Source organism: Dendrobates tinctorius, unplaced genomic scaffold, assembly GCF_039654945.1.
Source record: "Dendrobates tinctorius isolate UK_male_01 unplaced genomic scaffold, ASM3965494v1 ptg000332l, whole genome shotgun sequence".
NCBI classification, from domain to species: Eukaryota; Metazoa; Chordata; class Amphibia; order Anura; family Dendrobatidae; genus Dendrobates; species Dendrobates tinctorius.
This window is the reverse complement of record NW_027361998.1, coordinates 3,085,540-3,112,308: the sequence shown is the minus strand read 5'-3', so window position 1 is coordinate 3,112,308 and position 26,769 is coordinate 3,085,540. Positions and strand designations below refer to the sequence as shown.

Genomic DNA, 26,769 nt, shown 5'->3' with positions numbered 1-26,769 from the left:
TGGCTCCGCTCCGTACACCTCGTACACACACGGCTCCTCTCCGTACACCTCGTACACACGACTCCTCTCCGTACACCTCGTACACACGGCTCCGCTCCGTACACCTCGTACACACGGCTCCTCTCCGTACACCTCGTACACACGCGGCTCCGCTCCGTACACACGGCTCCGCTCTGTACACCTCGTACACACGGCTCCGCTCCGTACACCCCGTACACACGCGGCTCCACTCCGTACACCTCGTACACACGGCTCCGCTCCGTACACCTCGTACACACGCGGCTCTGCTCCGTACACCTCGTACACACGGCTCCGCTCCGTACACCCCGTACACACACGGCTCCGCTCCGTACACCTCGTACACACGGCTCCGCTCCGTACACCTCGTACACACGCGGCTCTGCTCCGTACACCTCGTACACACGGCTCCGCACACCTCGTACACGCGGCTCCGCTCCGTACACCTCGTACACACGGCTCCGCTCCGTACACCTCGTACACACGGCTCCGCTCCGTACACCTCGTACACCCACGCTCCGCTCCGTACACCTCGTACACCCACGGCTCCGCTCCGTACACCTCGTACACACGGCTCCTCTCCGTACACCTCGTACACACACGGCTCCGCTTCGTACACCTCGTACACCCACGGCTCCACTCCGTACACCTCGTACACACAGCTCCGCTCCGCACACCTCGTACACACGCGGCTCGGCTCCGTACACCTCGTACACACGGCTCCGCTCCGCACACCTCGTACACACACGGCTCCTCTCCGTACACCTCGCACACACACGGCTCCGCTCCGTACACCTCGTACACACGGCTCCGCTCCGCACACCTCGTACACACGCGGCTCGGCTCCGTACACCTCGTACACACGGCTCCGCTCCGCACACCTCGTACACACACGGCTCCTCTCTGTACACCTCGCACACACACAGCTCCGCTCCGTACACCTCGTACACACGGCTCCGCTCCGCACACCTCGTACACACGCGGCTCGGCTCCGTACACCTCGTACACACGGCTCCGCTCCGCACACCTCGTACACACACGGCTCCTCTCTGTACACCTCGCACACACACAGCTCCGCTCCGTACACCTCGTACACACGGCTCCTCTCCGTACACCTCGCACACACACGGCTCCGCTCCGTACACCTCGTACACACACGGCTCCGCTCCGTACACCTCGTACACACACGGCTCCGCTCCGTACACCTCATACACACACAGCTCTGCTACATCCACACTGTAAATCCTGACCCCACACATACTTACCTCAACCAACACCATGACAACAGCAAAGCAGAGTCTTGCAGACAGTAGAGGCAAGGCTGAGCGCACAGGACCTGTGATGAGGTCACAGGAGGGGCGGAGTCAGGGGTGACATGATCGGGGGGGGGGGTCTGGACAAAGGCTCCTGATCATGTGACCCCCTGACTCCTCCCCTCCTGTGACCTAATCACAGGTCCTGCGAACAGAGCGAGCAGGCAAGCGAGTGCGACACTGTGAGTGGGGGCGGGGGCGGGTCTCATGCTACGGCGAGGATGGGGTGTGTGTGGGAGGGGCGTGGCGTCTTATCTCCCTGCAGTGCGGGAGGAACTTGAAACTATCACTGCCATGCCCGCAGAGGGCCGGCGGCAGAAGCCACAGTGGCCGCAGCAGCTGGCAAGCGGCCAGATGATCGGGCGCTGCCGCCCGCGGCCCACGTGACAGCGGCCCAGCGGGAAAATGCCCGGTTGGTTATATTGCCAATCTGGGCCTGTAAATCGGCTGTTCCCGAATTTGGCGCCCCCCCGGGCGGTGAATGGCCTGCTCGGATGCGGGGTCTGGAAAGGAATAAAATGGCCGCGCTTGGGAGGGGGTACCGGCCTGGCCGGCTACTGGTTAGGGATGTTAATGATTAATCACACAGTCACAGACAGACATTGATTTCTGACACACTGCCTGCGACAGTGCTCCCAGGCAGCACAGACAGTAATGTGCTCAGCTCCGCCTCCTGTGCCCCTGGCCGCAGTATAAGTTACACTTATATATATATATAAAACGATACCAAATGGAACAATTCGCAATGTACCCCAGGTGAGTTCACCATTTGTAAAATTATGACTCAAAGGGGATCGATAATGGACACTCCCACATAACATGTTAACACAAAAAAATGGAGTGAAAGTCCAAAATATTTTAGAAACGTAAGAAATTTATTATACATAAAAATCGTACTGACAATTATAAACAACATCTACAATGAAGGAATCGGGTAATATCAGCTGCTAATTGTCCTGTCCATATAATATTAAGTGAAAAGGAGCCAAGTGCTTCTTGTAATGATGGGCCATAAAACCGGGACACAAAGTGTAGGGAAGAACCCAGGTGCGCACCCTGAGGAACAACCCCGTTATCCCGTGCTAAAGTGCTTACCCATCATGTGCTCCAGCTTCCAGGACAAGTGCAGCGCCGCCACGCTGCACTTGCCCTGGTGGCGGCGCTGCACTTGTCCTGGAGCACATGATGGGTAAGCACTTTAGCACGGGATAACGGGGTTGTTCCTCAAATAAATTTCTTATGTTTCTAAAATATTTTGGACTTTCACTCCATTTTTTTGTGTTAACATATAAGTTACACTTAGGCTGTGTGCACACGCTACGGATTAGGTGCGGATTCATCCGCGCGGATTTTGTAAAATCCGCAGGTGAAACCGCAGTTCAAAATACCTGCGGTTTTACCTGCGGATTGCTCTGCGGTTTTGCCCTGCGGTTTTTCATCTCCTCAATAGAGGAGATGGCAAACCGCAGGAGAATCCGCAGAAAGAATTGACATGTCAAAAACCGCTGCGGAACCGCAGCAAAATCCGCAGTGTGTGCACACAGCCTTACACAGGCTGCCTGCGAATGCCTGGCTGCTGTGTGTGTGAGTGACTCTGTGTGACACTGAGGAAGGAAGCCGCCCACAGGGAGAGCTCAGCAGCTGACTGAGCATGGAGGGAGGCTGGGGAGAGGCAGAGCATCCTCCTCCCAAATGGTGAGTGACCTGTGACCCACCTGCGCTAGCCGCTGCCAAAATCTCCTGCTAATACTCAGTCCTCTTCTCTCCTCACTGTGCCTCGGCCGGCCGCCTCCACGCTTCTCTCCCGAGTCCCACAGCACAGAGAGGAGGAATTTCTGCTCCTGCCGTGCTGCGCCGCCCCCACACACGTGCCGCCTGGGGCGGCCCGCCCCCCCGCACCCCCCCGCAACCCCCCGCAACCCCCTTCCTACGCCACTGGGAGGCGGCGGCTCACACAGATGCCGACCAGATTGGCCCCTGCCCTGGGCCCCCAAAAAACCTTGGGCCCGGGGCGACCGCCCCATCCGCCCCTATTAAGATCCGCCACTGAAGGTAGTTCGTTCCACCTGTTTTGAGCTGCAGGCCGGCAGATCCAGACGATCACTCCAGTACCCAAACACAGGGTTATACGCTGAGCAACAAGACACCAAAAAGGTGAGAAGAATTTTTTATTTCTATCTGACATAATTAAAACTCTGCACTTAGATCTGCGCCCTCCTTCTTTTTCTGGATATTTCTTGAAATATTTGGAGTAATTAATGAATCATCTGGAAGCGCTCCCTGACAAACTGGAAATCCTTTTCTGTATAAAATTAACTGAAACTTTAGCCAACTATATTTATTCAAACATTTAAATAACTTGCAGCCCCCCCACACACACACAGTATAGTGCAACTCCCCCAATACACAGCATAGTGCAGCTCCCTCAACACACAGTATAGTTCAGCTCCCCAACACACAGTATAGTCAGCTCCCCCCACACACAGTATAGTGCAGCTCCCCCACACACAGTATAGTGCAGCTCCCCCCACACACAGTATAGTGCACCTCTCCCACACACAGTATAGTGCAGCTCCCCCCACACACAGTATAGTGCAGCTTCCCCACACACAGTATAGAGCAGCTCCCCCACACACAGTATAGAGCAGCTCCCCCCAACACACAGTGTAGTTCAGCTTCCCCAACACACACTATAGTGCAGCTCCCCCAACACACAGTATAGTGCAGCTCCCCCAACACACAGTATAGTGCAGCTCCCCCCACACACAGTATAGTGCACCTCCCCTCCACATACAGTATAGTGCAGCTCCCCCCAAGACACAGTTTAGTTCAGCTCCCCCAACACACATTACAGTGCAGCTCCACCCCACACAGTATAGTACAGGCGCAGCTCCCCCAATACACAGTATAGTGCAACCTCTGCACTCACACACACACACACTCACACAATACTCACCCCTCCTCCTTGTTCCCCGTGCCGCTCCAGGCTCCACTCCGATCTCTTCAGCTCCACTGCTGGCACAATGTGGCACACGATGATGTGACGTCATTGTGCACCCGTTAAGTCACAAGCAGAGGGGGAGTGATAGGAGAGGGAGCGTTAGACGCTCTCTCCTCCATCACTGCTTTCAAATGTATTGGTGTCTATGATGCCGATAAGTTGAATGAGCGATGGGGGCGGCGCTGGGCCACATAGCGGCCGTCTGCGCGCAACTCTGAAGAACTAAAGGACCCGAAAGGGCAAAGTGGCTGCGGGCCACACCAGATGTTATAGCTGGTCATATACGGCCCACGTTCCGGACGTTCCCCATCCCTGTTGTACATTATTATCATATTTGGGGGGTCGCATCTGTAAAGGGTACCGCAATGGGCACCATACATTAGTCATCCTATTGACTGTCGCCCAGCTATACCTATAGGGATACATTGGTACAATGTCACAGAAGCGGACATCTCGTTACACCATTTCTAAGGGATTTTTATGATTTGATGCTGTGTAGTAGGACTGTGGTGGAGGTGAGGCCATGACGCCGCTCTATTATTATAATACTGTTTTATAATCTGAACATTAAGATGAAAATATAATACAATTTACCTGCAGAGTTGCAGCTTGTTGTGTCATAGCGGATGCTGTACTCCGATTCGGGGGAACGGCAGATCACATCCCAGAATCCCCTTGGAATATCGCAGCAATCATCACTGGTGTCTTTTATATATCGGTTGCACTTTTCACAGTGCTGAGCAATTTTCCAGTCACCTTGGTAGAGAAGTTCCCAGTGAATAATGGTCTTGTTGATTGCTGCATTACAGGGGACGTCTTGGTCTACAGTCTTCTTTGACGTGCATTAAGACAAAATCCTCATTAAGTCCGAGGTTTAGAAGTCTTTATCTTGCGCAATGAATTAAAGATGGGCTGAATTACAGAGAAGATTCTCATCAGATTCCAAATATTGTATTAATGCATAAGCAGAGTGAGAGCTCCTATCACGGGAAAAACGGATCCAGCAGAGCTGACAACTGAGACAGTGCAGATAGAGAGGACAGTTCTGACAACCAACATGTAAGGTGTAAACTCCTGGAAATGAACAAGTAGAGAGAAAGATCCTGACAACTAATGCACAAAGGAAGCAAACTGCAAAAAAAAGTCCTAAATGCCTGTCTCGGACAACCAATGGAGGCTGCAATCACTTATCAATGTTTCGTGGTCTATATACAGCCCCCAATGTCCTAACCGACCTCGGGTCTTCTCATCGAACTCATTACATCAAATATGCCTTTAGGTCAGGAGACCTTTGGTAGGTCAAGACTCTGTGGTTTGTACACAGACCATGAAACACAAAGGTGGGAACCCAGCTATATGCTATAGTCACATTGTGGACTGCATTTATCGCCATCATTGGGTTTGAATGCTCAAGAAGAACATGCCTGACAGTGGCCACAGACAGGATGGATGTCCAGTCATCCATCCACCACAGGAACCTATTATAAAAACATAATAATGCACAGTAAACATTTTTGGTCTCTATCTTGTGATTGAGGCTCTCTGGAAATGAAACATGAAAAATTGGGTGAAAAGTCCTCCTTAGACACTCAGAGATGAGGATACAACGGGTCAAGGAGATGTGGATAACACTGGCCAGGATCTGTACATAGAAGTATATGAAGAGGATATTTGTCAGGATCTGTAGATACATGGAGATAAAGAGGACACTGGTCAGAATGTGTAGATACACGGAGACAGGGAGGTCATTGGTCAGGATATGTACATACACGGAGATGAGGACACTGGTCAGGATCTGTAGATACACAGACATGATGAGGACAACGTTCAAGATCTGCAGATACACGGAGATGAGGAGGACAATGGTCAGGTTATGTACATACATGGAGATGAGGACACTGGTCAGGATATGTAGATACACGGAGATGAGGAGGACAGTGGTCAGGATATGTAGATACACATAGATGACAAGGACAATGGTCAAGATCTGTAGATACACAGAGATGAAGAGGACAATGGTCAGGATGTGTAGATACACGGAGATGAGGATGACATCGGTCAGGAATTGTACATACATGGAGATGAGGAGGTTAATTGTAAAAATATGTAGATACACTGAAATGAGGAGGTGACTGCTCAGGATATGTATATACATGAAGATAAGGAGGACATTGGTCAGGATATGTAGATACAAGGTGTGAGGCAGTGACTGGTGTTACAGGTGAGGGTCACTGTATGTTTCCCTCAGGATGCGCACAAAGACGTATTGAGGCCATGAGAGAGCACTGCAGTCACAGGCGTAGCTGTTGTTGCATTGCAGACTAAAGTGACTATAGGTCTTGGACATGCTGGTTGTCTAAGGCAGATTTAGGGAAAACCTGCTCTGGGCTTTTGTTTCAGACTGCAGATGGTAGTGGTGCAGTCCGTTTCATTCCTGGCCGGGTTTTCCATGTAGCTGAAGGCCACAGGTTGCTAGTTAAAAACCCTGCAGTATAGGGTTTGGGTGTGTCAGGTTCAGGGTCAGTTTCAGGCTAGTCAGTTTGCTAGTGTAGGGAGACGGACCTGGCTAATAGTTTCTCTCTCGTGTCAGGGCCAGAACTGTCGGGGCTGTCACCATTGTTGTCAGGGGAAAGACTTTCTGGCTGGAAGAGACTTTTGCACCTGACTGTAGGGAGCGGGTCGGAGATAAAAGTGACGGAGGCCTCTGGCGGGAAGACAGTGTGTGCTACAGGAGAAGGTTGACTCCCTCTCTGCAGACCGACGCCAACTAGCAGGCCCGCTTTGCGTGCTCTCATCCCCCGCACATACAAACTGTGTCCCTCCAGAGACCATTAATTCTGTCGTCCCTGACTTGACTAGGTTGAACCGTTCCCTACCACTGACTGCTACCGGGCCGCGACACAGTGCTCACCAAACAGTGCACGCTGAAGCAGGTAGCATGATTGCGGCCTCCATTCCGGGACTTCGTTCACCAATTGCGGTTCCACAGATACCCACTCGAGCAGTACCCTGTTCCAAGACCCCAATACTACGCGTGGGAAGGCCAGGATATGTTGCCTTCATTAAGAGACAGTGTTTCACCTTTCTCCGGGACCAGTTCAGGAACTTCATGTGTCACCGATGGCACCATCGTGGGATTTTCCAGCCAACTCTGTCCGGGAACCACAGACTGATAAGTTAACCCGTTATTTGAACCCATACTCTTCCCTTATCCTCCTTCTCCCTGCGTGGAGTATTCACTGTTGCAATAACTCTTTATAAACAACCCGTTAACTCTTGCTCTGCCTCCTGTTCGTCACTGCATCCCGCGTTCCTGCTAGAACCTTACACTACAGTGCAGAGCAGTCGGCTCTGTATAACTCCACCTGTGTGAGGCAACACAGGAAAGCTGAGCTTGGCACCCTGGCACCCTGAGCCTGGCACCCACAACATACCCAGCGGTGCAGTCACCCACGGCAGCTGGTCTCAGGAGGTGGACTGGCATGTTTATTGACTGTAATCCAGAGCATATGGTTCTCGGCTGCAATCCGGTGGATATCATGTGCTGTGCATTATTTGTGAGTTAAACAATAAAAAGACTTTTGTTTACTTTTGTTTTGGAACGTTACTGTGGTCACTGCCTGTCTAACACACTGCATCAGCCCCGCTGCACTACAAAGGAGATGAGGAGAACACTGGTCAGGATAAGTACATACATGACGATGAGGAGGTCACTGCTCAGGATATGTAGATACATGGAGATGAGGAGGATACTGGTCAGAATGTGTAGATACACATAGATGAAGAGGACACTGCTCAGGATATGTAGACACACGAAGATGAGGAGGACACTGGGCAGGAAATGTACATACATGGACATGAGGAAGACACTTGTCAGGATTTATAGATACATGGAGATGAGGAGGTCACTGTTAAGGATATGTAGATACAAGGAGATGAGGACACTGGTCAGGATATGTAGGTACATGGAGATGAGGAGGACACTGGTCAGGAAATGTAGATACATGGAGATGAGGAGAACACTGGTCAGGAAATGTAGATACATGGAGATGAGGAGGGCACTGGTCAGGAAATGTAGATACATGGTGATGAGGAGGGCACTGGTCAGGATACATAGATACATGGAGATGAGGAGGGCACTGGTCAGGATATGTAGATACATGGAGATGAGGAGGATACTGGTCAGGAAATGTAGATACATGGTGATGAGGAGGGCACTGGTCAGGAAATGTAGATACATGGTGATGAGGAGGGCACTGGTCAGGATACATAGATACATGGAGATGAGGAGGATACTGGTCAGGATATATAGATACATGGAGATGAGGAGGATACTGGTCAGGATATGTAGATACATGGAGATGAGGAGGATACTGGTCAGGATGTGTAGATACACGGAGATGAGGATGACATCGGTCAGGAATTGTACATACATGGAGATGAGGAGGTTAATTGTAAAAATATGTAGATACACTGAAATGAGGAGGTGACTGCTCAGGATATGTATATACATGAAGATAAGGAGGACATTGGTCAGGATATGTAGATACAAGGTGTGAGGCAGTGACTGGTGTTACAGGTGAGGGTCACTGTATGTTTCCCTCAGGATGCGCACAAAGACGTATTGAGGCCATGAGAGAGCACTGCAGTCACAGGCGTAGCTGTTGTTGCATTGCAGACTAAAGTGACTATAGGTCTTGGACATGCTGGTTGTCTAAGGCAGATTTAGGGAAAACCTGCTCTGGGCTTTTGTTTCAGACTGCAGATGGTAGTGGTGCAGTCCGTTTCATTCCTGGCCGGGTTTTCCATGTAGCTGAAGGCCACAGGTTGCTAGTTAAAAACCCTGCAGTATAGGGTTTGGGTGTGTCAGGTTCAGGGTCAGTTTCAGGCTAGTCAGTTTGCTAGTGTAGGGAGACGGACCTGGCTAATAGTTTCTCTCTCGTGTCAGGGCCAGAACTGTCGGGGCTGTCACCATTGTTGTCAGGGGAAAGACTTTCTGGCTGGAAGAGACTTTTGCACCTGACTGTAGGGAGCGGGTCGGAGATAAAAGTGACGGAGGCCTCTGGCGGGAAGACAGTGTGTGCTACAGGAGAAGGTTGACTCCCTCTCTGCAGACCGACGCCAACTAGCAGGCCCGCTTTGCGTGCTCTCATCCCCCGCACATACAAACTGTGTCCCTCCAGAGACCATTAATTCTGTCGTCCCTGACTTGACTAGGTTGAACCGTTCCCTACCACTGACTGCTACCGGGCCGCGACACAGTGCTCACCAAACAGTGCACGCTGAAGCAGGTAGCATGATTGCGGCCTCCATTCCGGGACTTCGTTCACCAATTGCGGTTCCACAGATACCCACTCGAGCAGTACCCTGTTCCAAGACCCCAATACTACGCGTGGGAAGGCCAGGATATGTTGCCTTCATTAAGAGACAGTGTTTCACCTTTCTCCGGGACCAGTTCAGGAACTTCATGTGTCACCGATGGCACCATCGTGGGATTTTCCAGCCAACTCTGTCCGGGAACCACAGACTGATAAGTTAACCCATTATTTGAACCCATACTCTTCCCTTATCCTCCTTCTCCCTGCGTGGAGTATTCACTGTTGCAATAACTCTTTATAAACAACCCGTTAACTCTTGCTCTGCCTCCTGTTCGTCACTGCATCCCGCGTTCCTGCTAGAACCTTACACTACAGTGCAGAGCAGTCGGCTCTGTATAACTCCACCTGTGTGAGGCAACACAGGAAAGCTGAGCTTGGCACCCTGGCACCCTGAGCCTGGCACCCACAACATACCCAGCGGTGCAGTCACCCACGGCAGCTGGTCTCAGGAGGTGGACTGGCATGTTTATTGACTGTAATCCAGAGCATATGGTTCTCGGCTGCAATCCGGTGGATATCATGTGCTGTGCATTATTTGTGAGTTAAACAATAAAAAGACTTTTGTTTACTTTTGTTTTGGAACGTTACTGTGGTCACTGCCTGTCTAACACACTGCATCAGCCCCGCTGCACTACAAAGGAGATGAGGAGAACACTGGTCAGGATAAGTACATACATGACGATGAGGAGGTCACTGCTCAGGATATGTAGATACATGGAGATGAGGAGGATACTGGTCAGAATGTGTAGATACACATAGATGAAGAGGACACTGCTCAGGATATGTAGACACACGAAGATGAGGAGGACACTGGGCAGGAAATGTACATACATGGACTTGAGGAAGACACTTGTCAGGATTTATAGATACATGGAGATGAGGAGGTCACTGTTAAGGATATGTAGATACAAGGAGATGAGGACACTGGTCAGGATATGTAGATACATGGAGATGAGGAGGACACTGGTCAGGAAATGTAGATACATGGAGATGAGGAGAACACTGGTCAGGAAATGTAGATACATGGAGATGAGGAGGGCACTGGTCAGGAAATGTAGATACATGGTGATGAGGAGGGCACTGGTCAGGATACATAGATACATGGAGATGAGGAGGATACTGGTCAGGATATATAGATACATGGAGATGAGGAGGATACTGGTCAGGATATGTAGATACATGGAGATGAGGAGGGTACTGGTCAGGATATGTAGATACATGGTGATGAGGAGGGCACTGGTCAGGAAATATAGATACATGGAGATGAGGAGGATACTGGTCAGGATATATAGATACATGGAGATGAGGAGGGTACTGGTCAGGATATGTAGATACATGGAGATGAGGAGGACACTGGTCAGGATACATAGATACATGGAGATGAGGAGGGCACTGGTCAGGATACGTATATACATGGAGATGAAGAGGACACTGGTCAGGATATGTAGATACATGGAGATGAGGAGTGCACTGGTCAGGATATGTAGATACATGGTGATGAGTACACTGGTTTCGGCAGCTTTGGAAAAAATGCTACAAAGTAAGACGTTTTTAAAAAATTAAAGTGTTAAACAGTTTATGTTTTATCAAAGACCAAAATGCAAAGTGAATGAAGAAAAAGAGAAATGAAAATAAAATCAATATTTGGTGACCGTTCTTTGCTTTCAAAACAATACTAAATCATTAATTAATCTAGAAAACTTGCACAGAATCAGAGATGTTGTAGGGCCATAGTCATGTGTATGGGTGACCAATTATACCAAACAGGTGATAATCACCATCAATTTTCTATATAGTCTAAAACTCAGTGATTAACTGAAACGGAAATAGCTGTGTGGGAGGCTGAAAGTTGGGTAAGGAACAACCAAACTCTACTACAAAGGTGAAGATTTGGAAGACAGTCTAACGTCATAGGTTTTTACACCATGGCAAAACTGAGAATAGCAACAAGAACAATGTAGTTATAGTTATAAGCTAACTATCTCTCAAGCAAAGATTTCCAAACAGATTGTAGTTTCAGCATGTGCAGTTCAAGCTTCTCACGGGTATATCGCAACAGAGAGGAACCAGAAGACCGCAGTGTCTGATTTCTCCTACTCCTGCACTGATTAGAAGCACTTCACCTTCGCGCCCATTCGCACCCTTCTGAGCCCACATCTTTTCCGGCAATATCAGGCAGATCCAAAGATCTCATCTGCACCAAAATGGTATCATTAAACACATCAGCTCAGCACGCAAAAAATAAGCCCTCACCCAACCCGAGATCACGAAAAATGGAAACGTTATGGGTACCGGAAAATGACACTTTTTTTTATCAAACTTTGGACTTTTTTTTTTCACCACTGTCTAGCACTCATTGTCAGAGCTAGGTCCATGCTGCATGGCTGGAGGTTGTTGTTGGTTATTATAGGAGAAGGCAGTTGGTGGATTTATCTGAGACTGTTGTGAGCTTTTGAGTGTGTGCTAATCTTCTTCTCCTGCTTTGTTTTTTTCCCCATCTTTCACTCCCCAGTGCATACCTCTGTGATATGTGTGAGTATATTTGTATGACTGGTATTTTTTGTTTACCACTGTTTGTATTACCTTGTTAGTCTGGTTGGTGTATTCCTGTACACTACTATTCCCCTCTTCCCTGGGTAGGGGAAGGGCACAGACTGAGGGCGCATTCAGGAGCTAAGGCAAGGTATGTGGCCCCGGTGTCTTCACCATGAGAAGTAATCCAGGGAACATGGTGAGTGGGACAGGGGAGGAGCCCCTGGTCATTGGATACTCGACAACAGTCGTGACAAAGCTCTTTCGGAGAAGAATCAAGAAATGAGCATTGTTAAGAACCGTAGATGCATCATGTTACTTTCCTTCAATATCAGAAGATGTTCAACAGTGCCATCAGCTCAGAACTGGCAGCAAACAGTGGGACCAGCTGCAACCATCTACTGTTTGCAGAAGTCTGACCAGAAGTCGTCTTCATGGAGAATTGTGAACAAAAAACAAACCTTCTACATAAAATCAAGGGCACGTGAACAAACTATTCAGGAAAACTAACAAACTGGAGCAGGTCTCTGGACTGAGGAGTCTCAATGTGAAATATTTGACTGTAACAGTAGCAGTTTGTTCCCTGGAGCGGGAAAGCGGCACAATAATGAGGGTCTGCAGGAGCATGGTTGTAGGTTCTGCAAGTTTATGATTGCCTAAAGATACTCTGGGGTCACTGGTCTGCATATGTAGATGCTCTGTGGCATCACTGGTTTGGATATGTAGATGCTTTATGGGGTCACCGGTTTGGATATGCAGATACTCTGTGGGGTCACTGGTTTGGATATGTGGATGCTCTGTGGGGTCACTGGTTTGGATATGTGGATGCTCTGTGGGGTCACTGGTTTGGATATGTAGATACTCTCTGGGGTCGCTGGTTTGGATATATTGATGCTTTATGGGGTCACCGGTTTGGATATGCAGATACTCTGTGGGGTCACTGGTTTGGATATGTGGATGCTCTGTGGGGTCACTGGTTTGAATACGCAGATACTCTGTGGGGTCACTGGTTTGGATACGCTGATACTCTGTAGGGTCACTGGTTTGGATATGTAGATACTGTGTGGGGTCACTGGTTTGAATACGCAGATACTCTGTGGGGTCACTGGTTTAGATACGTAGATACTCTGTGGGGTCACTGGTTTGGATATGTAGATACTCTGTAGGGTCACTGGTTTGAATATGCAGATACTCTGTAGGGTCGCTGGTTTGAATACGCAGATACTCTGTGGGGTCACTGGTTTAGATACGTAGATACTCTGCGGGGTCACTGGTTTGGATACGCAGATACTCTGTAGGGTCGCTGGTTTGGATACGTAGATACTCTGTGGGGTCACTGGTTTGAATACGCAGATACTCTGTGGGGTCTCTGGTTTGGATATGTAAATACTCTGTGGGGTCGCTGGTTTGGATATATTGATGCTTTATGGGGTCACCGGTTTGGATACGCAGATACTCTGTGGGGTCACTGGTTTGGATACGCAGATACTCTGTAGGGTCACTGGTTTGGATATGTAGATACTGTGTGGGGTCATTGAATCATAGAATCATAGAATCGTAGAGTTGGAAGGGACCTCCTGGGCCATCTGGTCCAACCCCCTGCTCAAAGCAGGATTCGCTAAATCATCCCAGAGGTTTGAATACGCAGATACTCTGTGGGGTCACTGGTTTAGATACGTAGATACTCTGTGGGGTCACTGGTTTGGATATGTAGATACTCTGTAGGGTCGCTGGTTTGAATACGCAGATACTCTGTAGGGTCGCTGGTTTGGATACGTAAATACTCTGTGGGGTCTCTGGTTTGGATACGTAGATACTCTGTGGGGTCTCTGGTTTGGATACGTAGATACTATGTGGGGTCACTGGTTTGGATACGTAGATACTCTGTGGGGTCACTGGTTTGGATACGTAGATACTCTGTAGGGTCGCTGGTTTGGATACGCAGATACTCTGTAGGGTCGCTGGTTTGGATACGTAGATACTCTGTGGGGTCACTGGTTTGAATACGCAGATACTCTGTGGGGTCTCTGGTTTGGATATGTAGATACTCTGTGGGGTCTCTGGTTTGGATACGTAGATACTCTGTGGGGTCTCTGGTTTGGATACGTAGATACTCTGTGGGGTCTCTGGTTTGGATACGTAGATACTCTGTGGGGTCACTGGTTTGAATACGCAGATACTCTGTAGGGTCTCTGGTTTGGATACGCAGATACTCTGTAGGGTCGCTGGTTTGGATACGTAGATACTCTGTAGGGTCACTGGTTTGGATACGCAGATACTCTGTAGGGTCACTGGTTTGGATACGCAGATACTCTGTAGGGTCGCTGGTTTGGATACGCAGATACTCTGTAGGGTCGCTGGTTTGGATACGCAGATACTCTGTAGGGTCGCTGGTTTGGATACGCAGATACTCTGTTGGGTCGCTGGTTTGGATACGCAGATACTCTGTAGGGTCGCTGGTTTGGATACGCAGATACTCTGTAGGGTCGCTGGTTTGGATACGCAGATACTCTGTAGGGTCGCTGGTTTGGATACGCAGATACTCTGTAGGGTCGCTGGTTTGGATACGCAGATACTCTGTAGGGTCGCTGGTTTGGATACGCAGATACTCTGTAGGGTCGCTGGTTTGGATACGCAGATACTCTGTAGGGTCGCTGGTTTGGATACGCAGATACTCTGTAGGGTCGCTGGTTTGGATACGTAGATACTCTGTAGGGTCGCTGGTTTGGATACGCAGATACTCTGTGGGGTCGCTGGTTTGGATACGCAGATACTCTGTAGGGTCGCTGGTTTGGATGCGCAGATACTCTGTAGGGTCGCTGGTTTGGATATGCAGATACTCTGTAGGGTCGCTGGTTTGGATACGCAGATACTCTGTAGGGTCACTGGTTTGGATGCGCAGATACTCTGTAGGGTCGCTGGTTTGGATACGCAGATACTCTGTGGGGTCGCTGGTTTGGATACGCAGATACTCTGTAGGGTCGCTGGTTTGGATGCGCAGATACTCTGTAGGGTCGCTGGTTTGGATACGCAGATACTCTGTAGGGTCGCTGGTTTGGATACGTAGATACTCTGTAGGGTCGCTGGTTTGGATACGCAGATACTCTGTGGGGTCGCTGGTTTGGATACGCAGATACTCTGTGGGGTCGCTGGTTTGGATACGCAGATACTCTGTAGGGTCGCTGGTTTGGATATGCAGATACTCTGCAGGGTCGCTGGTTTGGATACGCAGATACTCTGTAGGGTCGCTGGTTTGGATACGCAGATACTCTGTAGGGTCGCTGGTTTGGATACGCAGATACTCTGTAGGGTCGCTGGTTTGGATACGCAGATACTCTGTAGGGTCGCTGGTTTGGATACGCAGATACTCTGTAGGGTCGCTGGTTTGGATACGCAGATACTCTGTAGGGTCGCTGGTTTGGATACGCAGATACTCTGTAGGGTTGCTGGCCCGGGTCGCTCTTGCATATCTACTTTGCCTTGTGGAAATGCATTTCTTTAATTGCCTCCTCTCGGAGAATCTCTGGATGCTTTGCTCTCATTGAAGCATAAATCATTTCTCCATCCATTGATTCGCTGCATTTTACACATCACTATGTCAAGATCATAAATAACCTCAGAAGCTTTATGAGGCTTCTAAATGAATTGTAGAAGATCCAAGTCCAGCTCAGGGGTGCGCCCAAATTCTGGTCCCCAGCGCCCCCTAGTGTCCACACTTGGGAGGAGGCTCAGCAATGTTCTGCACTGGTCCTGAATGCTTGAGATGTGCAGGATATCACTGAGCATCATAACACCTGGGGACACCTGGATTGTGTTTCCAGTTTTAAGACCTGTTCTGTAGTGGAGGAAAGTGAAGCCATTACTTATTGATGACCATGTCTGGCTCTGCAGGACTCACAAAGTAAGAGGCATGCGACTGGAAATGACCCGCTGCATAGTGTGCATGCACTGATGTAGCAGAGCTGAGTTCATTAACCTTGTGCGATGTAAGATAATTCAGCAGATTAACCTGCAGTCCTATGTAAATTGTTAATTCTCCTATCTCGCAAGCTCAATCTGCTGCATATAACATATTGAGCTCAACTTGGCTCTGCTACATCTACTCCAGCCTTGCTCTATCTACCACCTGCCACCACTTACAAGCCCAGCTCTGCTACATATGACAGGCTCCACTCACTGTTGTGATATCACACCGCAGCAGTGTCGCTTCAATGGACCTGTCCAAGGGGGCAGCTCAAGGGTTAATCTGGACCATGGACCCTGAAATCTCTCCACCACCTCCCCTCCATTTGGGGGGCAGCCAGTGACAGGTCGGATCTCCCCCCTGCATGCTCCTCCTCCAGCATCCATCCATCCATGGTCAGGTCTGGAGCTGCTGAGCCAGGGACTACCTCCAATTGTCGGGAAGCCTGGAGCAAGGAGCCTGAGCTCAGACATCCAGGAGGTCCAGGAAGGAGCCGGAGTCCTCCGCAGACCCTTCTTCACCAGCTTCACCACTTCTGGTCCAGCTGCTTCCTCCTCTGTGAGTCTCCAGCCTGTCCTGGGCAGTGTGGACCCTCCAGGAGCATCTTCTATACTGAAGGAATCTTTGGATTTGAGACAAAAAGGTAAAAAAAAAGTCTCCTGCTGTGAATATTAATGGACAGCCCTTGTAATGCTTGGCCTTCTGACTCTATTGTAGCAGAGCTGAGTTTGTCAGATGTAGCAGAGTTTCCATGTGCTACAGAAGAAGCGTCAGATGCAGCAGAGAGGAGTTTGAGTATTAGGGCAAATGTATCCAGGGTGATGCCACTATGTCAGGTATTAGCGGAGATTACATGTAGCAGATCTGGTTGTGTGGTAGAGATGTCAGGGGTTTCTGGGATACATCATGAGTTTCCTACATGGTATCCATTATTAGAGTTTGATGTTGGTAAGATGAGGATGAGCCGAGTCTGTGAAATATGGCAGAGTTGAGAATGTCAGATGTAGCAGGGGTGAGGATGTCAGATGTAGCAGGGCTGAGGATGTCGGATGTAGCAGAGCTGAGGATGTCGGATGTAGCAGAGCTGAGGATGTCAGAGGTAGAAGAGCTTAGGATGTCAGATGTAGCAGAACTGAGGATGTCGGATGTAGCAGAGCTGAGGATGTCAGATGTAGCAGGACTGAGGATGTCAGATGTAGCAGGGCTGAAGATGTCAGATGTAGCAGAACTGAGGATGTCAGCTGTAGCAGGGATGAGGATGTCAGATGTAGCAGTGCTGAGGATGTCGGATGTAGCAGAGCTGAGGATGTCAGATGTAGCAGGGCTGAGGATGTCAGATGTAGCAGAGCTGAGGATGTCAGATGTAGCAGGGGTGAGGATGTCAGATGTAGCAGGGCTGAGGATGTCGGATGTAGCAGGGCTGAGGATGTCAGATGTAGCAGAACTGAGGATGTCAGATGTAGCAGAGCTGAGGATGTCAGATGTAGCAGAACTGAGGATGTCAGATGTAGCAGAGCTGAGGATGTCGGATGTAGCAGGGCTGAGGATGTCAGATGTAGCAGAACTGAGGATGTCAGATGTAGCAGAACTGAGGATGTCAGATGTAGCAGAGCTGAGGATGTCGGATGTAGCAAGGCTGAGGATGTCGGATGTAGCAGGACTGAGGATGTCGGATGTAGCAGAGCTGAGGATGTCAGATGTAGCAGAACTGAGGATGTCAGATGTAGCAGGCTGAGGATGTCAGATGTAGCAGAACTGAGGATGTTGGATGTAGCAGGGCTGAGGATGTCGGTTTGGCAGAGTTGAGGATGTCAGATGTAGCAGAGATGAGTTTGTCAGATGTAGCTGTGCTGAGGATGTCAGATGTAGCAGGGCTGAGGATGTCAGATGTAGCAGAGCTGAGGATGTCGGATGTAGCAGGGCTGAGGATGTCAGATGTAGCAGAACTGAGGATGTCAGATGTAGCAGAACTGAGGATGTCAGATGTAGCAGAGCTGAGGATGTCGGATGTAGCAGGGCTGAGGATGTCGGATGTAGCAGGACTGAGGATGTCGGATGTAGCAGAGCTGAGGATGTCAGATGTAGCAGAACTGAGGATGTCAGATGTAGCAGGCTGAGGATGTCAGATGTAGCAGAACTGAGGATGTTGGATGCAGCAGGGCTGAGGATGTCGGTTTGGCAGAGTTGAGGATGTCAGATGTAGCAGAGATGAGTTTGTCAGATGTAGATGTGCTGAGGATGTCAGATGTAGCAGGGCTGAGGATGTCATGTAGCAGAACTAAGGATGTCAGATATAGCACAGCTGAGCATGTCAGATGTAGCAGAGATGAATCTGTTAAACGGATCCTACGATGCGTTCTGGGATTTTTTTTTTACATAGGACTGCAAGGAAAGAATGTGTTATTATCATCCAAAGTGTTAAATAAGACCTTCCTCTCTGCTACATGTGTATTGTACATAAAGGGCACCCCCCTGTCATCCCTGACAAGTGCAGACTATGGGGGTCCCAGGTCCTGTCAATATACCCCCAACACCCCAAAGATAACATAGTGCCCTGCACAGAGTCACCAGGAGATGAGGGACCCCCTCCATTACCATCAGTCTGTGACTCCTGAGAGCTGAGTGCTCTGTCCTGTCCCAGGCTCTCAGTGTAATGGAAAATGAATCAATATATATGCGTATATATATATATATATATATATATATATGAGCAAAAAGAATCCCCAATTCAGGCAAAGAAATGAGATGAAATCAAGAGAGGAGCGGGTTACAGGAAATCACAAATATCTGATAATTCATATTGTAATTTAAATTAATATATATCTTTTATTAATATTGTCATTATTATTGTTATGTATTATTATTATAGTATTATCTATATTATTTGTTAGTATTGTTTATATTATTATTTATATTATTATTATCATTGCTATTTTCATTTATTTTAATATAATTTCTAGTATTGATTATTTATATTATTTTTAGTATTTATATTGTTATTATTTATAATATTATTTTGTTATTACTATTATTATTTTCATTTATTTTAGCATTATTTCTGCTATTATATTTATTATTTATATTATTATTATTATTATTATTATTATACACCAACCTCACTTTGCCTTCTCCGTAGATATAACAGTGTAATGTCTATTTCACCCATTCGCACAGATGTAGCAGAGCAGAATTTGCAGCAATAATCTTATGGTCAGCAATAATCTTATATTCAACAACAATCCCGGCTCTGCTACATCTCCTATAATAACGTGATTTTCAGAGTATTCTTTTGTGAACTATTTATGGCTTAGTATTGTATTCTGTCCTTTCAAACTGATGCAGAACCATGACTCTCATCCTCCGGCTGTGGGGTCTCAGTCTGGAGCCCCCCGTTTTCCAGCCACATAGTGATACGATTTGATACTGTACATTCACTTGATGCCTGAAAAGTTTCCATGTCACAAGGTCTCCTGCAATCTCCAATGCTGCAGGTGCACGAAGCGTCGTCCCACGCTGGACAGGGTCTTTTTTTTTTCGATCTTGCATTTAATGGGTTAATGAGCTAGGACCCTATAATACAGGGGTCCTGGTCTTAGGCAGCGTCTTCTGGGTCCTGGGCTTGTTTTATACACATGGGGAAGTAACAGGTTAAGATGAGCAGACGCCTTCTCATTTTCTTTGCTCTGTCTTCTATGTAGGGCACTAATCCCTAAATTGCCTTCATGGGGCCCAGGTTTGCGGCTGTGCCAGGCATCTCTCGTATGGGTGCGGACCTCTGTCATGGGGTTTGGAAAATAGTCATTATGGTGGTTATTTCCATTATTATAGATCTTACCCATAGTCAATGCTGTAAGATTTTGTCTCCCGGTGCCCATCAGAAAATGGGCTGGCCCCAATGTTCCAGGCTTGGTGCCTGCTAGGATGAATGGGTCTATGGGCGAGCGATGACCATGGGGATCTATCTACCCATCTCTTCTCTTACAGACTTGCAGCTAAAGGCTTACTATGCCAAGCACTTGTTTCATGGTGTGGGACACTAAATGTACTCGAGTAGCTTCCGGCCAATAATGGGTTAATCTATGAATATTTCAAAGAAGTATGGGGGATGGGTTGGTCTCAATCTTTCAGTTTTGGGTGTAGGGATCTATCCCTCATTCATTTACACTTCCTTTCCCCTTGTGTCTTACAGCGGATAATGGGTTAACACTTTGGGAATATATCAGGAGAAGCTTTCGTCCCAATGTTTCAGCCCCGGTGGGCGCTTGTTACACGCACTGGGTCTATGGACAAGCACTGACCAGTGGGATCTATGTGTGCACCCATGATTAACGATTGAGGTCTCCTCCTAGTAACTCGGAGCTTATGATGGATTATTCTAATTGTTACCCCCTGATGAAGCTATAGGCGAAACGTGTATCAGGGAACTGGGCAGTGTGGTCCGTCTTTGGTCCATTAATTATGGCTTTTGGTGGGTATGAGCTCTTTTTGAGGGGTCTTCCTTGAAATCAAGGGGTTTTTTTTATCATACTTATCGCGTCACTTATTCTTATACTCATGCATTGAGTTCCTTTATTACATTCCTCTTTATTATGTTTATGCGCTGTACCTTACTGCTTTATTGTTCTAGTCCACCTATCACCGATTATATTGAGCCATTGTGTGAGTCACCACTGACCCCACTGCAGCTTCTTCTGGGGTTTATGGGGTGTTTTAACCTTTTTCTTTATGTAGTTGTGTAAATATTTGCTTGTAATCAATAATATTTATATAAATATATACTTATACTTGTTTGGCATTTACTTTGGTTTAAGAAGTAATTTTTAGGTTTTTCCTATGTATTTCAGACCCTTTAAACGTCCTCTTTATTTTGGTTATTATTAGTAGGGGTCTTTGTGCCCATTTTTGGTTATTAATGAGTGGGGGTCTTCACCTAGTAACTTGAAGCTTAAAAAGGAGATATCTGCTTGTTATGAATTTTAGAGGAGAGGGGTGGTGGTCCTAAGCTTTTTTAAGACCTTGTCGGGGGGCTTGCTTACATGCACGGGGTCCATAGACAAACCATTATCATAGGGATCTACAGCACATAGGTCTTCTATTGACTTGCAGCAGATAACGAGTTAATCTTTTAGAAACATGTCATGGCCCCATATTGCATATAGGGGGGTGGTCCCAGTGTATGAATCTTGGTGGGCACTTGCTTCCATGGTTTATGGACAAGCATTTACCAAAGGGATCAACGTTTGTATTCCTCTGCCTCGATTGGGGTCTCTAGTAACTTGCAGCTGATAATGGGTCAAGCTACTACTATCGGGCCCCGCGGTGTTAGCCCTGGTGGGCACTTGGTCTTTGGACAAACACTGATCTTTGCGCGCAACCCTCATCCATGATTAGCGTTTTTTCCGAGTGTCTTGCAGCAGATAATGGGTTAATCTGCTCCTACTCTAATCCGCACAATGTTCTTGCTTTCAGGGCTTCTTCCAAGGAACAAAGAGAATGTGAAGCTCCCAAAGATTCCCGGGTCCCTGGGGCTCCTCCGGCAGCTCTGGCCCTGACCTTCTTCACCAACGTGGACAGCGCCCCCAGCCAGAGCAACACCAGGACAGCTCCCCAGGTGCCGACTAATGGGCGCCTCGTTGGCTCCTGCCCGCACCCTCAGGACAGACTGATGCCCGCAGGTTCAGCCTCGGATCTCCGCGCAGGTTAGAGCCCCGGAGCTTTCTGGAAGGAAGAGGAAACCTCAACAGATCATCACCCGGCAGCATGGGCCACTGTGTGGGTGGGAGGCTGTCAGTGGCCAGGGCGGTGTGCTACATCGTGTCCTGCACCGTGACAGGTAAGTCTGCAGAGTTGGGATGGAGTTACAAGGTTGTAGGAGCGACACTTTAAAGGCAACGTTTGAAGAACTTGAAGCCTCCTGGTGCACTGGGCAGAACAGGCTCCATATTGGAGGCAGTGGGTGGCTATGCCAGGCTCTCACATCTGCCCATCTGTCTGATGAGGCCGCAACCAGTGGTGAACCTAGAGGCTGATGGGCCCTGGTGTAAAATTTGGACTTAGACCCCATCCTATATTAATGTCCCCGATCCTTGCCTCTTCCTGTAATAATCTCCTCCTTCCTGTCCCTTTCCTGTAATAATGTCCCCATGCAGGGCCATTTCTAGGTATAATGTCCTCCATCCTGGGCTCCTTCCTGGTGTAATGTCCTCCATCTTGTCCACTTTTTGTAATAATGTCCCCCATCCTGACCCCTTCCTGTAATAATGTCACCCATCTTATAAACCTTTCCTGTAATAATGTCCCGATCCAGAGCCATTTCTAGGTATAATGTCCTCCATCCTTAGCTCCTTCCTGGTGTAATGTGCTCCGTCTTGTCCACTTTTTGTAATAATGTCCCCCATCCTGTGCCCCTTTCCTGTAATAATGTCCTCCATCCTGTGCCCGTCCTGTAATAATGTCCCCCATCCTGTGCCCGTCCTGTAATAATGTCCTCCATCCTGTGCCCGTCCTGTAATAATGTCCCCCATCTTGTGACCCTTTCCTGTAATAATATCTTCCATGCTGAAACCTTCCCTTAATAATGTCCCCCATCCTGGATCCTTCTTGTAATAATGTCCTCCATCCTGGACCCGTCCTGAAATAATGTCGCCCATTTTGTGACCCTGCAATAGTATCTTCCATACTGAAACCTTCCCTTAATAATGTCCCCCATCTTGGACCCTTTCTGTAGTAATGTCTCACATCCTGGACCCTTCCTGTAATAATGTCCCCCATCCTGGACCCTTCCTGTAATAATATCCCCCATCCCAGGTTCCTTCCTGTAGTAAAGTCCCCCTTCCTGGACCACTTTCTGGTATAATGTCCACCATTCTGAGTCCCTTACAGGTATAATATCTTCCATCCTGGGCCTTTTCCTGGCATAAAGCCCCCCAATCCCAGACCCCTTCCAGTTATAATGTGCCACATTCTGGTATAATATCTTCATCCTGGGCCTTTTCCTATTATAATGCCCCCCGTCCTGGTATAATGTCTCCATCCTGGGTCTTTTCCCGGTCTAATGTCCCCCTTCAAGTAAAAATGTCCCCCATACCGGTAACATGTCTCCTTGGATGCACATTCAGCTGGAATAGCTGCTGGTGTTGGTAGACCCCCCATGCCATATGGGATTGATTGCGGTTACTCTCTCTGCAGCTGTGATCGTTACGCCTCTGATCACAACTATAGTCAGTTAAGTGCAACCTTCTTACATTCTTACTAAATTGTAAGGTCTGGTGGATGTTTGCAGTAGTCAGTGAATACAAACTCTGTATGGAGACGATCTGAGAATAATCATTCTATCGGTAATTGTCTTAACACAACTTTTCCTTGGCCCTGATGGGCCAGGGGGGCTGGAATATTCTCTAATATCCACTTTGTTTCTGGAGATGGTAATTTTTTTTAAAGTAAATTTTGCACTTTCTATGCCTTGTGCGTTCTGAGACTGCAGACTACGACCATGGATGATGGAGGAGCGGGAGCCCTAGGCAGTTGCCTGGTCTTCCTGCCCCTAACGCTGGCCCTGAATGGGGTTTTATAGTCCCACGTGACCTTTGGCCTCAGTTTTCAGTTCGGAGTGGCCACTGTCCCCATTGAAATAAGAAAAAAAAAAAAACAATCGATGGAGTCTGCAAGTGACTTTGCAGTCTTTGGATAAAAGAGGATGTACCAAACCCGAGGATGGGGATCCCGCTACTGCCATCTCACAGGGGCACGTGCGCCCTTCAGCACTAGAGAGAACGGTCATTGTGCTACTTCTGGTTCTTCATAGAAGCAGAGGAAGATATTCCGCTACAAGACACAATACACACAGTGTTGGAGCAGGAGGTGGCGCAGGTTCTTCGGTTTCTTCAATGCTTCCTCCTCGTTCTTCTGCTCCACCAGTGACGATTCCTTCAGGGACTCGTATTCCAGGAAATATCGAATTGTTTTTCTTCTTTTTTTGTATTCGCTACAAACCAAAAAGACTTTTACAATTCACAGCGACATGACAAAGTCAGCTCAGCTTCATCAGTGGATGTTTCAGGACATTGTCCGCTATTTCCAATAAACGTATTAATGGACGCGACCGACGGGAAATCAGAGGAGGAAAAGAAGAGGATCTCGTGCCGCTATACTGCAAACGTAGAAGGTCAAAAAGTCACAGCCTGGAAACTTTGTCCTGTGATGCGGTAAATGAGGAGAATGAGCGCGAGACATCCGAGGAGACGACACTGTGCACCTGATCATAGAGGAGGCCGCGGGCACAGCACTGACACATGGCCAGGAAATCATGTGTACATGTGGCGCCCCTGAGGGTCCAGTCGCAGCAGAGATACTGCACCTCATCCAGTGGTGTGGTATCCCACCCTCAGGTAAGGAGGGAGCACCACTCCTAGCACTTGCACCCAAAACACGCTAGTTTAGTCAGGGCATCTGGGTGTACCCTTCTGAAGGATGGCCTCATCCCAGACTGGCTAGGAAAGGGTGTTGGGGAGTTGGTGGGGAAAGGTAGGTAGAAGGGGAGGAGTTTAGGAGGTGGTGTGAGAAGGAACGTCCAATCAGTGAGAGTTAGGTGACAGTTAATAGGAGGAGTTAGTGTGAGGTAGATGGATCGTTGTGGAAAGATCCAGTCAGTTGGTGACGGGACAGCGGAGGAGCAGGACAGACGTGGGGAGAGTAAGGGTCAGAGAGGCACCTTGAGTAAGAAGAAAGCTCCTAAGAGAATAGAAGGGGTCCTAGGGGCACGGATAGTGCGAAAGCCAACTGTGGGGCCCATATCCTGGAAAGGAAGGACCAGGTCGCAGTGAGGGAGCCGGCCCCTAGTCTAGTGAAGAATAGCGAACAAGGCTCAGCTAGTAAGCCGGAGGCTGTAGTTACTGTAGTGCGACAGCCAAATCCTCAAGCATTCCTCAAAAAGGCAGCCGTAGAGATAAAGGACCCCGGGGCCTGACCCACGTCGCTCGGCAAGGTCCGAGGCTGCTGGCTTGGGGACACTGCTTGTGAAGGTGCAGGGCAGGAGAGAAAGAGGTGGAGAGTAGCGCAGAGAGGGACGGCCAAGAAAGGTGAACATAAAGACGAGTCCTGAAAAGGTATTCCCAAACTACCTGGGAGTTTGCTGGACCCCTCCCCCGGAGGACACAGTGCCAAATGGGTCACCGTACAAAGGAATTGTGAGTAAAAACCCTGAAACTGCACCCAACTGTGTTCCTTGAGTCATTTGCGTCTTGCCTGCCTTACACCGCATTTACCATCACCGCCACCGGCTCAACTGCCCTGGGACACAACTCTGCCTGTGGAGATCTTCACCATCTCTGCTGCCCTAACGCCGTCCCAGATGATCTGCAATGCAGCGTCGGCTATGATTGTCGAATACCACGGGTGGCGTCACGACAAACTCACCATTTCCCTACCATCCCTCCATCATTTTCCCTATTATCATCCGTCATCCTTCATAAAATCTCCATTTTTACTGGGCGCCCAGGGCCACGCACGGATCGGGTCACTGGAACTGTGACACATCCCATTTAAAGAACCTGACCGGCCCGAGTGACCTAAGGCCCTGTGGAGGCGCTCCAATTATATTCATATATTAAAGAGAAATGGTGTCACGGTGATATCATCGCTGATCTCTAGTGATGGATAGGAGACATTCTCAGTGATGTCACCGCTGATCTGCGGTGATGGATAGAAGGCATTCTCAGTGATGTCACCGCTGATCTCTAGTGATGGATAGGAGTCATTCTCAGTGATGTCACCTCTGATCTCTGGTGAAGGAAAGGAGGCATTCTCAGTGATGTCACCTCTGATCTCTAGTGATGGATAGGAGACATTCTCAGTGATGTCACCGCTGATCTCCGGTGATGGATAGAAGGCATTCTCAGTGATGTCACCGCTGATCTCTAGTGATGGATAGGAGGCATTCTCAGTGATGTCACCTCTGATCTCTGGTGAAGGAAAGGAGGCATTCTCAGTGATGTCACCTCTGATCTCTAGTGATGGATAGGAGACATTCTCAGTGATGTCACCTCTGATCTCTAGTGATGGATAGGAGCCATTCTCAGTGATGTCACCTCTAATCTCTAGTGATGGATAGGAGACATTCTCAGTGATGTCACCTCTGATCTCTAGTGATGGATAGGAGGCGTTCTCAGTGATGTCACCTCTGATCTCTAGTGATGGATAGGAGGCATTCTCAGTGATGTCACCTCTGATCTCTAGTGAAGGTTAGGAGGCATTCTCAGTGATGTCACCGCTGATCTCTAGTGATGCATAGGAGACATTCTCAGTGATGTCACCTCTGATCTCTGGTGATGGATAGGAGGCATTTTCAGTGATGTCACCTCTGATCTCTAGTGATGGATAGGAGGCATTCTCAGTGATGTCACCACTGATCTCTAGTGATGGATAGAAGGCATTCTCAGTGATGTCACCTCTGATCTCTAGTGATGGATAGAAGGCATTCTCAGTGATGTCACCTCTGATCTCTAGTGATGGATAGGAGACATTCTCAGTGATGTCACCGCTGATCTCCGGTGATGGATAGAAGGC

At 48.5% G+C, this 26,769-nt stretch overlaps 1 protein-coding gene across 4 annotated transcripts in view; it reads left to right on the top strand.

Annotated features, from left to right (window-relative positions):
- Positions 1-1,435: 1,435 nt before the first annotated feature.
- The window catches only part of CHRNA2 (cholinergic receptor nicotinic alpha 2 subunit), a 254,947-nt gene continuing 229,613 nt past the window's right edge, over positions 1,436-26,769 (top strand). For 2 of the 4 annotated variants that reach the window (XM_073561932.1, XM_073561929.1), the window contains exons 1-2: positions 1,436-1,513; positions 21,676-22,039. In XM_073561932.1, the coding sequence (XP_073418033.1) occupies positions 21,967-22,039 (73 nt within the window). In that variant the 5' untranslated portion in view covers positions 1,436-1,513; positions 21,676-21,966. Of the gene's footprint in view, positions 1,514-3,266; positions 3,486-16,230; positions 16,850-21,675; positions 22,040-26,769 lie in introns of those variants that run through there. The other 2 variants (XM_073561931.1, XM_073561930.1) reach the window with 2 other exon arrangements.